The sequence below is a fragment of the Mastomys coucha genome, unplaced genomic scaffold (genome assembly GCF_008632895.1).
Source record: "Mastomys coucha isolate ucsf_1 unplaced genomic scaffold, UCSF_Mcou_1 pScaffold1, whole genome shotgun sequence".
Taxonomy (NCBI): Eukaryota; Metazoa; Chordata; class Mammalia; order Rodentia; family Muridae; genus Mastomys; species Mastomys coucha.
Window position 1 is genome coordinate 71,461,448 of NW_022196891.1, and position 15,605 is coordinate 71,477,052.

General features: G+C 40.4%; 1 protein-coding gene across 1 annotated transcript in view; it reads left to right on the forward strand.

Annotated features, from left to right (window-relative positions):
• Spta1 (spectrin alpha, erythrocytic 1) overlaps window positions 1-15,605 on the forward strand; it is a 71,787-nt gene that overhangs the window by 32,646 nt on the left and 23,536 nt on the right. The window contains exons 23-38 of the mRNA XM_031390332.1: window positions 558-744; window positions 1,531-1,632; window positions 3,537-3,628; window positions 4,490-4,634; window positions 5,294-5,475; window positions 6,225-6,324; window positions 6,432-6,629; window positions 7,822-7,965; window positions 9,411-9,514; window positions 9,802-9,964; window positions 10,154-10,285; window positions 10,883-11,020; window positions 11,259-11,363; window positions 12,314-12,522; window positions 14,130-14,250; window positions 14,829-14,950. Of these exons, the coding sequence (XP_031246192.1) occupies window positions 558-744; window positions 1,531-1,632; window positions 3,537-3,628; window positions 4,490-4,634; window positions 5,294-5,475; window positions 6,225-6,324; window positions 6,432-6,629; window positions 7,822-7,965; window positions 9,411-9,514; window positions 9,802-9,964; window positions 10,154-10,285; window positions 10,883-11,020; window positions 11,259-11,363; window positions 12,314-12,522; window positions 14,130-14,250; window positions 14,829-14,950 (2,244 nt within the window). The remainder of the gene's footprint in view (window positions 1-557; window positions 745-1,530; window positions 1,633-3,536; window positions 3,629-4,489; window positions 4,635-5,293; window positions 5,476-6,224; window positions 6,325-6,431; window positions 6,630-7,821; window positions 7,966-9,410; window positions 9,515-9,801; window positions 9,965-10,153; window positions 10,286-10,882; window positions 11,021-11,258; window positions 11,364-12,313; window positions 12,523-14,129; window positions 14,251-14,828; window positions 14,951-15,605) is intronic.

A 15,605-nucleotide genomic window follows, 5' to 3' on the forward strand; every position in this document is an offset into this window, starting at 1 on the left:
CATATACATAAAAAACCCCTGAGTCTATTTTGTTGTGTCTGTATGATTTCTTGCAGATCACCTTGCATTGTGGGGGCAACAGGAGGCTTTTCCTTGGAAGAGACAAATTCTCCCTCTCTCAGAAGTCATAGGTTCCTTTAGTTCTTTGTCTAAGGGTGTGACTTCATGAGATTTTTCCCCTTCTGTGTTAGCATGTCTGTTGATACTGTCATTATTTATTATCTTGTTTATGGAGCTATTTCTCGAAGACACAGATAAGGGTTTATGGTCTCTTTGCTCTTACAGTCTTTTAGCCCCTTCTTCCAGAATGTTCCCTGAGCCTTAGGTGCAGGAGACTCCTCAGTTTTTAAATACAATGTTCTCCATCTCTTTGCTTTTATTGTCTATTTTATCCCCAGTTTCTTCTTCACTTCAACTGAACTGATTTTGATTTATTCCTTATTTCATTTACCCCCACTTCATCCTCTAGTTTTGTCACCCTGCATCTACATTCTAATGGATTCTCTATTTTCTCAGCCACTATTTTCCAGTTTCTTGTTTTTAATTTCTCCACTCAGGTACCACTCCCTCCTAGATCGGGCAGAAGAACGCAGACGTCGCTTGCTGCAGCGTTACAATGAGTTTCTGCTGGCCTATGAGGCAGGAGACATGTTGGAGTGGATTCAAGAGAAAAAGACAGAAAACACTGGGGTGGAGCTGGATGATGTTTGGGAGCTGCAGAAGAAGTTTGATGAGTTCCAGAGGGTAAGTGAGGGGACTTTGCTTAGACGTCATTTTAGAGGTGTTTATTTTAGATTCGTTAAATATTTTCCATTGTTTCACGGCATCCACAGTTCATATCCCCATGGCTGTTAATAACTAGAAAGCAATGACTTCCGAAACCAGTCAACTTAACTTTTCATCCCCAGCCTCCCTGACTCTGCAATATCTACTAGTGAGTGCAGGGACCACCAAGATTCCTTAACACTTAATCTGTGACATACCATATTCCTGAATCCCAGACAGAGATGGAGTGTCACTGGACTCATGTGGACACAAAAATGAAGCAACAGTTGATGCGGGAATCAAACTGATCTGATTTCCCAGCCATTAAATCACGTTTTACCTCCTGAGGACACTTTCATCATGTTTTCTTCACCCATTTTTATTGTGTTATCTCAAATAGCAGAGAGTATCTATTTGTTTCTTCCCACCTTTGTCTTTTCTCATTCTCCATATGGAGATATACATATAGATTGACATGTACACATACCTGAAGTATGAAGTACTCTGATAATATAAATTAACACAGAGAAATAATTTAAGGAATTTGAGATACACATGCTTAGGACTGCAAATGAATAATGCATCTGGCAAGTTTTGGGTGGCTGCTCAGTATTAGAGACCTTAAGGATACAGTATATGGCCAATGATAGAGCAAAGATTATTTGCTCTAATAACGTTTAACAGAGTGTGCACCCAGGTTTCAGGCAGGTGTTGAATGCCTAGGGAAAAAGACTTACATTGCTTTGGATAAATTTTCTTACCCAGGATCTGAAGAGTAATGAGCCTCGGCTAAAGGACATCAATAAAGTGGCTGATGAATTGCTCTTTGAAGAGCTTCTAACTCCAGAAGGAGCTCACATACGACAGGTAATCACTGCTTTCCTCTAGACCTCCTCAACACTAGGCTGGGCTGTGGAGTTCTCATTTCACATTAGTCAGTTCAACTTCATATTCCAAAGGTCAGAAGGCAAAGGCAGGGTGAACTAGTTTTAGAAGAGGCCAATGACAATAGGCCAAATTGTCCAGCCATTTTTATTGTTTCAGAGATATAATAGTAAGTACTAAAGGTCCTGGCCTGGGGCTTCTTCCCACCTTAGACCATTTATGTTCCCAGATGAAAGACAGACACACACAGCCCTTATATTTTTAAATAGCCTGATGCAGCCCAATAGCTGGGCAGCTCCCTACACCCATGCTGTTTGAATTTACTTTCCTTATAGATAACCCCAAGTTATCACTTACTATTTACGATGTTCCTTCTGGGTTGCTCTTATCTTTAATTGGCCAGCCCACAAGACCACCTTTTTATGGCTCAACAATCCCATGGCAACTCTCCTTCTCCTTCCTGCATGTTCTTCTTTTATTCCAGAGCAGCAGTGTCTTCTTTCTCCTCCTGGTCCTCTCTCCCAAAAACTATTGGCTATGAACATCTTTACTCACCAGTCAGAATTGGGGCAGGGTCCCAGGGCCTACATGCAGACTACAGGGCTTGGGGGCCAGCACTTAGCATTACAACAGACAGTAAAAGACAAAACCTCTACAGAGAGAACTTTATTGAAGCAGAATTACTTAGTGGAATTTATTAAGTATCTTCTGTGTTCCTTCACATAGTTTTGGAGGGTGAGGCAATAAACTCATATTTAGCTTCAAAAATCAGGTTTAGAATGCTTTACTAATGTCATTAGTAAAATGACAAAGAACCTGTTGACCAAATCATGAAGACCCACATTTAAATCCCCCGAGTACCACAAAACATGTTTTTAGTACCAACACTAGGAGAGGACGGGTGGACACACGAGGCTCCCCAGAGCTTGCTTGTCCAGCTATTCTAGACAAAGTGATGAGCTCTGGGCTCAGTGAAGTACATTTTCTCAAAAACTAAGGGAGAGAGTAACTGAAGAAGATACTTGACATCAGCCCATGGCCTGCAAATGCATATGCATGTATATATATGTGCGCATGTGCATTCATATGCACATATTCACATGCAACACATACCATACACACATATCTATAAAGGGAGTTTAGAAGATATTACACTGGGCATCGGGAAAATTAGGTATATGTGTGTTCTTTGCAAAATTTGCTTAATTCATAAGGACCTCCTTGGTGATTGGATAAAACAATCTCAAAATTTCCTTTCAATTTGTATTTGTATTCCACCATATGGATCATAAAATTCCTACCTATTGGCCTTATCCAAAATTAGATATTTTGTATTGAAATTTTAAACTATACAATTTAACTTAACTGACATCTAATGCAAACTCACCTACCTCTAATTGCCTCTCAGTAGAAATGCTCAGATTCAAGAACACAAAGATAGTGCACACACAACACTGATAATTATGGGAAGAGACTGGTTTTGACATAATGAAGGAGTATTTAATTGTTTCTCCCATCTCATTTGTAGAGATGATGGGTATGTGTTTCTTCCCCAGAATTGCATCTAGAGCCACAGTTCCAACTACCAAGACAATGCTTTTTAACTCATTTTTAGAGGTTCTAATTATACTCATTGTGACAAGAGACATTTGTGGTAACACTAGTTATCAATGGTCCTACACATAATAGCAGATGGAAAGAAAAGAAACCCCATTCTCTGTGACACTTTTAGAAGTAGACTACACTTGGGCTATGCCGCAGAGGAGCAAAGTTGTGTGCATTCTAAAGGGCTACTGGCAAAGCAAGTTACATGCCAGCTAATCACTAGACAGCACTAAGCCATCTGAACCCCTCTCTGACTAAATCCATGCGTCTACTTCTTTTAGGAGTTGAATACCCGCTGGAATTCCTTGAAGAGGCTGGCAGATGAACAGTATCAGCTACTCAGCAGTGCACATGCTGTTGAGATGTTTCACAGGTAGCACCTTAACACTTAAGGTGGCACCGGTCTGCTGGGGCCCCCTCAAAAAGCCCTTAAGTCTAATCACTATGGAGAACTATAACTGATAGGAAATAGCCCTCTTCCTCAAAAGAAGACAATTTACTAATAGACCACATTATTTTTCAGCAAAATTTTCCTCACTTGACACATTGGACATATTGACACATTGGACATATTGACACATTGACTCCAAGATAACCAAATTCAGTTTTCAATTAGGCCTGGCACATAACTGGTAGTTTAGATGTAATTCTATAATAGGGAATTAAATTTAAAGTATGACTTGGGCTTATGTTATTAGGTTTGAGAAACAGAAGGTAAATGACAGCAGACGTCGCACTCTGAATCTATTCTGGCAACCCTTTTAATGCTTCATCCTCAAACCCACATCTACACTAAGAAATACACACACTTACAAACAAATACTAAGGCAAACAGAGAGGAACTTCGATACCTTTGTGCATACAAATGTAATTTTTTAGGATAGAACACGAAGAAAACAGAAATGGATGGGTCTGGCTTTTTGGAATAGCTTAAACTGCAAAGGTGTGAAATGTAGTGGTTAACTTCGAGGCTCTGCAAACAGTGCACCAGGTTCAAACTAGGGGTCCACCATCTGGCAGTAGTATTATCTTGAGAAGTCTTGAAATGCCTGTTTTCTGATACATAGTTGAAAATAACAACAGCAGCTGTGCCTCTAAACTAAAGGAACCTAAATGCCCATGTGTCACAAAGGATGACAATGATGTTGGAGGTGGTGGTGATAGTGACTTTGTTGTGAGCTGCCCATCTGAGACACTTTATTACTTTTATGTCTCTTGCTTTATTGTGTTCCAGAGAAGCAGATGATGTCAAGGAACAGATTGATAAGAAATGCCGGGCTCTCAATGCTGCTGACCCTGGCTCTGACCTGCTCAGTGTTCAGGCCCTCCAGAGGCAGCATGAGGTCTTTGAGAGAGACATCATCCCCCTGGGAGAAAAGGTAAGACACATGCTTTCAATCTTTTTCAATATTTTCTCCACATTTTTGTCTATAGCAATGTACCTTTCTTTGGTTCTCTTGGCAAATCTATTATGCTTTATCTCTTTTTAAAAAAATCTTGCATTATAGTAATTTTTATACTTTCTCCACAAAGATAAAACAATAAAATATCATTTCCAATGAACATTAACATAGGAAAAACTGTATTGAACTTTTACTGTCTAAATGAATACTTTATATCCCTTTGCCTCTTTAAATAATGTCAAGTAAGTAGACTAGCGGCCAATTGTGGAAGGCAAGGTCTAGGAGAAATTACTATCTATACCTAGAAGAGTCAGACTATGTCTAGATACTGAAAAGTGTTTCCTCGGTGAGCAATTAGATAAGATTATTTATACCTCAAAGCCTAAAAGGGAAGACTAAAGCATTCCAAATATATTGCATGCAACTTATAGCTAGGCATCCTCATGGAAAACACAAAGACTACCTTCATATGAAGAGTTAAGGTTCAGGGCCTTCAGACTGATGTTTCACTGAGAAGCAGAGTTAATCATCCCCTCTTGCTTATAACTTGAAAAACAAACAAACAAACAAACACAAACAAACAAAATCAGCAAAGGCAGTTCCACATGGTTATCAGAATGCTTGTGTTTGCCCAGGTGACTACACTGGGGGAGACAGCTGAGCGGCTCTGTGAATCACACCCAGATGCCACTGAGGAGCTCCAGAAGCAGCGAACAGAGCTGAATGAGGCCTGGGATACCCTACAAGGTCTTACAAATGACCGCAAGGAGAGTCTGAATGAAGCCCATAAATTCTTCCTCTTCCTTAGCAAGGCCAGGTAAAGCTCAAAAGGCTGACATTCACCAAGCAGAATGGGGAGTTTCTATGCATAGCCCTGTGTAGAGCCCCTAGGAATATTCTGGGTACAAGTGTTATTTACTGTTGGGTTATAAAGACCCCATTATATCAATTAAGGCACAGAAAAGACACACTTAATGCTTCAAGCCCAAAATACTGATGCTTCACAGAATGCAAGATACAGTAGCCCACTTAGAAAGCTTCTATAAAGTACTTATTATACACGAAGTGTTATCAAGGTGTTTGGGGGATGTACTGGCTAGTTTTGTGTGTCAACTTGACACAGGCTGGAGTTATCACAGAAGGGAGCTTCAGTTGGGGAAGTGCCTCCATGAGATCCAGCTGTAAGGCATTTTCTCAATTAGTGATCAAGAGGGTAGGGCCCCTTGTGGGTGGTGCCATCCCTGGGCTGGAAGTCTTGGGTTCTATAAGAGAACAGGCTGAGCAAGCCAGGAGGAGCAAGCCAGTAAGGAACATCCCTCCATGGCCTCTGCATCAGCTCCTGCTTCCTGACCTGCTTGAGTTCCAGTCCTGACTTCCTCTGGTGATGAACAGCCATGTGGAAGTGTAAGCTAAATAAACCCTTTCCTCCCCAACTTGCTTCTTGGTCATGATGTTTGTGCAGGAATAGAAACCCTGACTAAGACAGGGGATGTGGTTTTTGTTATGCTGGTGAGGCAGAGAAGAGTGGGGATAACCATGGTTGGTCCTAATCTATTTACTTCTCAGTGATATAGAGAACTGGATCAAAGCCATTGGTGGTGTGATATCATCCCCTGAGCTGGCTGAGGACTTAACTGGCACAGAGATCTTGCTGGAGCGACATCAGGTACAGCTACAAACTCCACAGCCACTGACCACTGTCACTACAACTCTCTCTTCTCACTACAGAAGTTTCTACAGTATTCACTAGCTCCTCTTCTCTTTTCCCCACAGGAACAGCATGATGACATGAAGAGAGAGGACCCCACCTTCCAGGCCTTAGAAGACTTTGGTACAGAGCTCATAGACAGAGGCCACCGTAACAGCCACGAAATTGAAAATACTCTCCAGGATATTAAATTAAAGAGAGATGATTTGGAAAAGGGTTGGGAAAACCGCAAGAAGATGCTAGACCAGTGCTTAGAACTGCAGGTATAACAGCCTCTGCAGAGTTAGGGGTTAGCCTCGGTTACTTGAGTGTGTTTTTATTTGCTCGTTGGGAGCATGCCCTGTATGAGTCTGTGGGAGCTGTAAACAGCAGTGCCTGTCCTGGCACTGTACTCTTGAGTTTTAGAGGAGTTAGCATTCTTGTGTTCTGTGATCTTGTTCCTGTGAAGGGAGAGAACAAGTGGCAGTGAGATGGCTCAGGAGGCAAAGCCATTTGCTGAAAAAAGCATGATGACCTGAGTTCCATCCCAGAACACATGTAGAAAAGAGAGCTAACTCCATGAAATATTCCACTGACTTTCACATGCACACCACAGACTCCCACACACGCACACCCTTTCTTGCATACAAAAACAGTCATATGACTAAAAACCCTGATAAATATTGATTTTTAAATTAAAAGCTTTTTTAAAGGAGAGAACAAAACAAGATTGTAATCAACTTGTACATGATGGGATTGTTGTCATTAATTATTATTAAATAATTAACTGAAGGATTGTTTTTCATTAAGAATAGCAGTATGCAGGTCATAATACTATGAATATCATTAGAATATATTTTTTTATATAATAAGTACAGATCATTCTGATATAGGAGATGTTTACTAACAGAATAGAATGTATGAATCCTCTGAGGATAAAAAAGAAGTGATCACTGTCTGAATGAAGAATATGAATATATCACACACATCTATGGATACTAAGTTTTAAAGAAGTAACCTGCTGAAAATCAGACACATCTGTAATGTTGGAACTTAGATCAATAGTTCATGGTTTTCTTCAGCTGCATATTGAGTTTGTTGCCATCGTAAGCTGGCCAAGACTATGTCTCAACTTTTGAGAGAGAGGAAGGAAAGAGAGAGAGAGAGAGAGAGAGGGAGGGAGGGAGGGAGGGAGGGAGGGAAGGAGGGAGGGAGAGACTGAGTCAGTCAGTATCTAGATGTACCATACTGAGACAACATCTTCACATTTACTATAGCTTATAGAACACATGGTATGTTTGAAGCAAATAGTAACAATGTACTTGAGATTCACTATAAGAATACTTTGTGAGAGAATGTAACAGCCCTGACAAGATGTTTTGTGTCATCACAGTGAGGAGGGCTAAGATCAGTGCCTTGGCCCATCTAGAATTACCACATGCTTGCCTCTGATTTCATCTATGCACCCCCTTACAGTTGTTCCGAGGGAAGTGTGAACAAGTCGAGAGCTGGATGGTGGCCCGCGAGAATTCCCTGAGGTCAGACGACAGGGATCACTTAAACAGTCTGCAGGCTTTGATGAAGAAACGGGATGATTTGGACAAAGCAATCACTGCCCAGGTAATGATTGATGTGAAGCTTATAATCGCTATTAGCAACAATAGCCAATTCTCTACACCCTTACCTAGTTTTCTGATTTTTTTAAGGCATTTTAATTCTCATTTGCTTCTCTTTACTTGGGCTATTAGCATTCATTAATTATATGTAATGATAGGTTTGTTATGATGCTTCCATGTATGTACAGTGTTTTGAGCAGATTCACCCCCTATTACACTGCCTTGACTTCCTCCCACTCCTCCATTTATCCCCCCAATTTCCTCTCAGCTAGCTTTAATTCTACTGTTATGTCTTTTTTTTCTTTTCATTTTTAATGGCCTTTGACTTTTGCTAAGTTGTTAACAGGAACGTGGTATAATTTTTTTTTTACAGTAAGAAGAGCCCCTTTCCAGTGGGTATACCACAGAAGCAAATACCTCTCTCTCATCTACCCACCTAGCTACATATAAATCCTTATGGAGGGGTGGGGCTCCATCAGCCCCATCTGAGGCTCAGAAAGACACAAATGTCCTTTCTCCTATTAGGACCCTTATGTTTGTGTGAAAGTGAACATAATGTAGAAGCAGAAAAATAGATTGTGGTCTATCAGAGAGGAAAAAGATATTTTAAACACATGTAGTTTATATGTGATGTGAAAGGGAAGCAGAAATATTGGTCATGGAAAGACTTAAAGGCATGGAGAAGGTACAGGGATATGGAAAGAGAAAGGAATGCAGGGAAGGGCCAACCTAAACTAAACACAAGTAGAAAAGTCATAGGAAAACTTAACACCATAAGCTAGTCAAGAGGTAAAATTAAATAGTTTGAACAGATAAACCCTGCATAGGTAGATGTCATTGATCCCAGAAGCAATAGGACATTAATCCCCAAGACAACTTTGCCTCTTACAGGCAATATTGGAACAGGAAGGGGGAGGTTGACAAATTACTTACAGACATTCAACTTTCTCCTAAGGCCTCCATTATAATAAAACACATTTTTTGGACTAAAGTGACCTCTTCTTACTATTTCAACATCTTACATTATATAGGATTCACTTTTACAATAACCATGAGAAATATTTGTTCTATAGGAAGTTAGTACTAGAGGATTCTTCTATAGGATAGTAGAAGTTTCCCTGTGTACCAGGCATTTACTTTTCGATTCTAGTCCTGCCATCTCAAGCCTCTCTCTCTCTCCTTCTCCCTCTTCCCCCCTCTCTCTATATACATACATATATGTGTGTGTGAATATATATATATATATGTATATCTATATGTATCTCTCTCTCTCTCTCTCTCTCTCTCTCTCTATATATATATATATATATATATATATATATATATATGTGTGTGTGTGTGTGTGTGTGTGTGTGTGTGTGTGTAAATGTTTATCTTTAGGGCAGAGCTTGGAATATATCAAAGATCTAATTGTGAGGCATCTGTGTTCTTTCATTTCCTCTCATCTAGGAAGGGAAGATTTCTGACCTAGAGAATGTTGCCACAAAGCTCATAGACAATGACCACTATGCCAAGGAAGAGATTGCTGCTCGCCTCCAACGTGTACTAGACAGGTAGGCATGCAAAGTACCCTCTCTGCGTCAGAATCATGATAGAAACATACCTCTAAATTCTTGTCCTTTTGACATGTATTTCTTAGGAAACCTTCTACTTTAGACTTATAGAATGAAAAGCATGAAGGATAGTTTATGAATTACTTTACTTAACCACTGAGTTGTATGTCTGAGAGCAGTGAGAGCCTGTGAATGGCAATGGGCTGGGTTGGCGATGGAAAATTTCATGTATGTAGCATCAGAGCCAAGGGGTGCTGGGTAGAAGATGATCCCACTTCATGTTTTAGGTGGAAGGCTCTCAAAGAACAGCTGCTTGCTGAACTGGGAAAGCTAGGAGACTATGCTGATCTCAAACAGTTCTATCGTGACCTTGAAGAGTTGGATGAATGGATCAACGAGATGTTGCCTATAGCCTGTGATGAATCTTACAAAGATCCCACTAATATTCAGGCAAGCTCAAAACAGAAATATTAGAAAACTTCACCAATCTCACTGTTGGTTTTGTGGTCACCCTGATACTGAACACTCCTCATAGGTGTTGTTTTAGTTTGATTGTGGATGTGTGTGCAGGGTGGGTCTCTTAGTCTAATTGTGCTTCTCTGGATGATGTTAAGATATACGTTTTTGCTTTGCCTTCAGAGGAAATATTTGAAACATCAAGCCTTTGAAAATGAAGTCAATGGACGTGCTGAACAGGTGGATGGGGTCATCAACCTTGGAAAGTCCCTGATTGAGCGCAGAGTGTGTGATGGGGATGAAGAGAACATGCAGGTAAAGTCTGTGCTTAGATAAGTTTGGCTTCCAAAGGCATATGAAGAGAAATCCCCCACTCTTTTAGTATTTTGTGGGTAGAAATAGAACTGCCACACTCATCTCCTGGACTTCCAACTACACTTCTGTCTTCAATGTGTCTGTTTGACAGTTTTTCATCTTTTTTTTTTTTTGTCAAGAACTGTCTGGAATTCAGGCACCAGGAACTATATGTAACTCAGCACCCTGCTTTTCAAATGTTTCTCTTTGCCGGGTGGTGGTGGCAGTGCACGCCTTTAATCCTAGCACTCGGGAGGCAGAGGCAGGTGGATTTCTGAGTTCAAGGCCAGCCTGGTCTACAGAGTGAGTTCCAGGACAGCCAGAGCTATACATAAAAACCCTGTCTTGAAAAACAACAACAACAACAAAAAAAAAAAAAAACTAAAAAAAGACAAATGTTTCCCTTCTTCTCACACCTGCTGTTTTGCCAGATTCAGCATGACTACTTTGAAATATATGGCATTCCAGTATGACCATTTCACTTATGTCAAGACCCTTCCCCATTATCCCTTCAACTTCTCATAAGACCATAACAAGTTCTCACTTTCTTGGAGCTAGGAGCAACTGGACAAGCTAGAGGAGAACTGGAATTATCTTCTAGAGAGGACAATTGACAAAGGGCAGAAGCTCAATGAGGCCAGTCGTCAGCAAAGGTTCAACACAAGCATCCGGGACTTTGAGTTCTGGCTTACAGAGGTAACTGAACCTGGCAAGAGTGGAATCATAGGATTCAGTGATTTAAGTTTATGTGTTGATGGTTTTGCACCTCTTATGAAACAGGTACCTGAAAGTACCTGTTCAGTGATTTCAGTTTATATGTTGATGGTTTTCTTGACCCTTTTTTGTAAACATCTGGCTGTAGATGCTACATCTCACTCTCCATACATGTAGTGTTTTCACTTAGACTCTTTCTATCCTGTTTCTCTGTCTCCAGGCAGAAGGCTTGTTGGCCATGAAGGATCAGGCTAGGGACCTAACTTCAGCAGGAAACCTACTTAAGAAGCATCAACTATTGGAAGCAGAAATGTTGGCACGAGAGGTAAGAAGTAGTGGAATTTCCTTTCTCTGTATAGGGAGGAAATACTGCTGATCTCATATTTTAGGAAAGTAACTTGAGACTATAACCTTGAGGCCGCTGACTAACAGTCATTTTAGCCAGGTCAACTTCAGGGGCTGCACAGCCATTGTGACATCCATTGCTGATTACCACTGGAAGCATAGGCCCTAAGACTCTGGGAAATGGATCCTGACAGTTATCTTATTTATAATTTTATACATGCATAAAATTGAGTTGGTCCTTGAAAGAGAAGAGAAGTTGGCATTATAGAGGAAAGAAAAAATAAAATCAGATGAGAGAATGCAATAAGTTTGAAGCATATAGTAAGCTCATCTGTAGGTCCTGTGTAAGATTCCAGTAGAAACCTAACATGAGACAGTAACAAAATTCTGAAAGTACTATTAATTCCATATCAAATAATCATATAAAGTTAGTTTTACTTGGTAATAAAGGTACACATTAAAAGATAAAAAGCCCAAAGGCTTTCTTGGTTTGATGTATCAGAACTTTGTAATATTTCCCTTTACTTACTTATTGAGCTGCAGTCAGCACAAGAATAATACAAAACAGGGTACCAATGGATTTGATTAGTTAGTTGCTTAGTGTCAAGTGCAGTGCTGTGAAGACAGCTGTGTATAGGACAGAAAATTATTCCAGTTGGTGAGAGCAGGCAAATACTAGATAACAGAGAAAAAGGATGGGCTACCTAGGAATAAACATGATCTAAAGTAATGTAGGCATGGTATCTATATTGCTGATGCACCTCTTATGAAACCACATTTGTGTAAGACACTTAGTCAAGTATATCAAAGTCAGTTTCTCCAACAACAGTCTATTGAAACTAGTCAAGGAAGGAGACCTGTCACTGACTCAAGTCTGAGGTCTACATAATACCATATTCCTCTATTCACTAAACGCACTGGACTTTCTAGGACCCTCTCAAAGATCTGAATAATCTGGCTAAGGAGCTGATCTCCAGTGGGACTTTCAACATTGACCAGATAGAAGAGAAAATGAATGGTGTCAATGAGCGTTTCGACAATGTGCAGAGCTTGGCAGCTGCACACCATGAGAAACTGAAAGAGACCTATGCCTTGTTCCAGTTCTTCCAAGACCTGGATGATGAAGAAGCCTGGATAGAGTATGTATCACCAGATCACTCACTGGGTAATTCACCAAACAGATTAAGTGCATGCTGAAGTCAGGTTGTAATCGATTTTTATGTTGATAACACTTTTAAACCTCTGCCTCGGCTGAAAACATACAATTTCAATTTCACCTTAAATGGATACATGCAGGAAACCAAGGGCAGAGGGAGATAGGAAGGAACAGTTTTACCCACATTCTGGGAATGAAATTCAAACACCATACACATTTTTAAAAATAGTTCCTTGAATTATAGTCCGTGAAAAGCTGATCCTTTGCAGCTAATGCAGAAGACCCCAACATGATCATTATTGTCTCCCTTTTAATGATGTATTTGTTTTTATTTCTGTGTATATGAGTATGTCTGTGTATATATGTCCTTGCCTGTGAGTGCCCATGGAGGCCAGAAGAGAACATAGAGTCTCCTAGACTTAGAGTTGCAGATTGTTGTGTGGAGCCTCCTGATGTGGGTGTTAGGAATCAAACTGCAATCTTCTGCAAGAAAAGCCGGTGCGCTTAACTGCTGATCCACCTCTCCAGCCCTCAGCCATTACTCTTTCTATACGTGTTGCATAATACGTGAGGGTAGATAGTCCCAGTATCTGGATGCTCACCCCATCCTTTTAAATATGGCTGGGAACTTCTTAGCAAATCAGTAGTTTCTGCCTGTTTCATAGTTACTTTGCCCCTTTTATTTCTTAAATGCCAATCTGCAGATTCTTACAAGTAGCACATAAATTAGAAGGAAGCATGTTTTATAAGGTGTCAAGTAGGATCTTTCAGTAGTCACAAAATACCATAACCTTTTGATGTTCAAAATTTTCAAGTGGTTTGTAATGCTAAAGATCACACTCAAGACTTTGTACAAGCTTGTCAAGTTTTCTACCACTAGACTGTATCCCTAGCCATTGTTATCGATATTAATACACAACATAATGAAACTCATATGATTTTCATAGTTTTAAAAAGAAAAATTAATCCATGTTCTAGAGTACTAATGGGAAGGCTGTTACTGCTGTATACATACTGGACATTGGAATGTTATTTTAATTTTGTTGGCATAAATCAAGTTTTCTGAAATTCTCTTCCACTGCTTACCTTTTGGTTGTTGATTCCTCGATCAGAAAGGGGGTTTGTTGCTGTTATAAAACATCCTGACCTAAACAACATGGGGAGCAAAGGATTTATTTCAGCTTGAAGTTCAACAGCAGTCTTTTACTGAGGGAAGACAGGGCAGGAACTGAAACAGGTAGGAAAGCTGGATGTAGGAGCTGATGGCTTAGGCCATGGATGAGTGCTGCTTACTGGCTTGCTCCTCATGGGTCACAGTGAGCTGAGTTCTCCTACAGCAATCAGTAATTAAGAAAATGCACCACAGGCTTACCCACAGGTCATTGCTTTGAAGACATTTTCTCAATTGAATTTCCCTCTTCCCAATAACTCTAGTTTGTATCAAGTTGATATAAAACTAGCTAGCACATTCGCAGAGTCCATCAGAAGCTACCAGCTCTCACCATGCATTCACATAGAAAGCTATTATTTCTAGTTTCATCTTAGATATAGCTAAGCTCTGATTTTTCCCTCTTTTATCCTGGGTCCCAGGGAAAAGTTGTTACGAGTGAGCTCCCAGGACTATGGGAGGGATCTTCAGAGTGTTCAGAACTTACTGAAAAAACACAAACGCCTAGAGGGGGAGCTGGTGGCACATGAACCTGCTGTCCAGGTAGGTATTGAATGTCAGACCTAAAGGAATGGAAATCGCCTAAAAGCAGTTTTCACATCATAGATGAATCAGTGCTGTAAAAATGCAAAAAACAGTGTTCAGAGATAGCTACTCTTCATATATAGTTCATGGCAATTCTTCTCATGCATATTTTTGTGCCCTCTGAATAGGAGGTTCTAATGGGAGATCCCAATATCTTTCCTAGAAGGATTAATTCTAACATTTATGGACAGTCACTGACAAATGATATGTGAGTTTAGATTACTAGAGAAGATAACTCTGGGTCTGATATAGCAGTGCAGTCCCCTGTGATCATGAATAATCAATAAAGCAGAACAAAGGGGGCATTCTATTAGGTTTTGGGGGATGTTTGTCAGACGTATTTGGGAAAACTTAGCATGGTAATTATTAGTATAGCTTTCTTTATAGTACTTTATAGACTGGTCTTCAGTCTCTAGGGACCACCTCAAGTCCCCAAAGCTCATGAATAATCTGACATTAAGAAAGACATATCCTTTGTCATGGGTTATGACTGACTGAGAGGATGAGATTGTGGAATGATACAATTTGTTCTTCAGAATGTGCTGGATACAGCAGAAAGCCTGAAAGACAAGGCTGCTGTAGGGAAAGAAGAGATCCAGGAGCGGCTGGCTCAGTTTGTCCAACATTGGGATAAGCTCAAAGAGTTGACGAAGACCCGGTGAGTTGGACAACGGAAATCTCATTGAAGCTCCTGCATTTGGAGCATTAGGCTGATCTTTGAAGGGAATGCTTCTGTGTTAACTCATCATGGGCTATAGACCCTGACTATATTTTCTAGCTTATTAATTCCCCTCTCAAAAACCAAGTTCTTCATGAACCTTTCTCCCAGTGGTCATAGGCAGACTATTCTTTCTAGAGAGTAAGATGAAATTTACCAGGACTGTAGAGATGGCTTAGTAATTAAGAACACATGATGTTATTGCAAACGATCCAAGTTCAGGCCCAAGAGCCCAGATTGGATGCCTGACAACCACCTCTAATTCTAGGTCTAGGGAACCATTGCCATGTTCTGGCCTCTGCAGGCTCCAGCATACGCATGGTGGACATCCCCACTGTCTTAGTTAGGATTTCTAGGGCTCTCATAAAACAAGATCAACAGCAATTTCAAGTGGAAAGAGTTTATTTTGGCTTACACTACCACATCACTGTCCATTACTAAGGAAAGTCCACACAGGATCTCAAACAAGGCAGGAACTAGAGGCAGGGACCTGATGTAGAGTCCATGGAGGGATGCTGCTTAGTAGCTGGCTTCCCATTTGCTTACTCAACCTACTTTCTTACAGCAGCTTGGACCACCAGCCCAGAGACAGCAC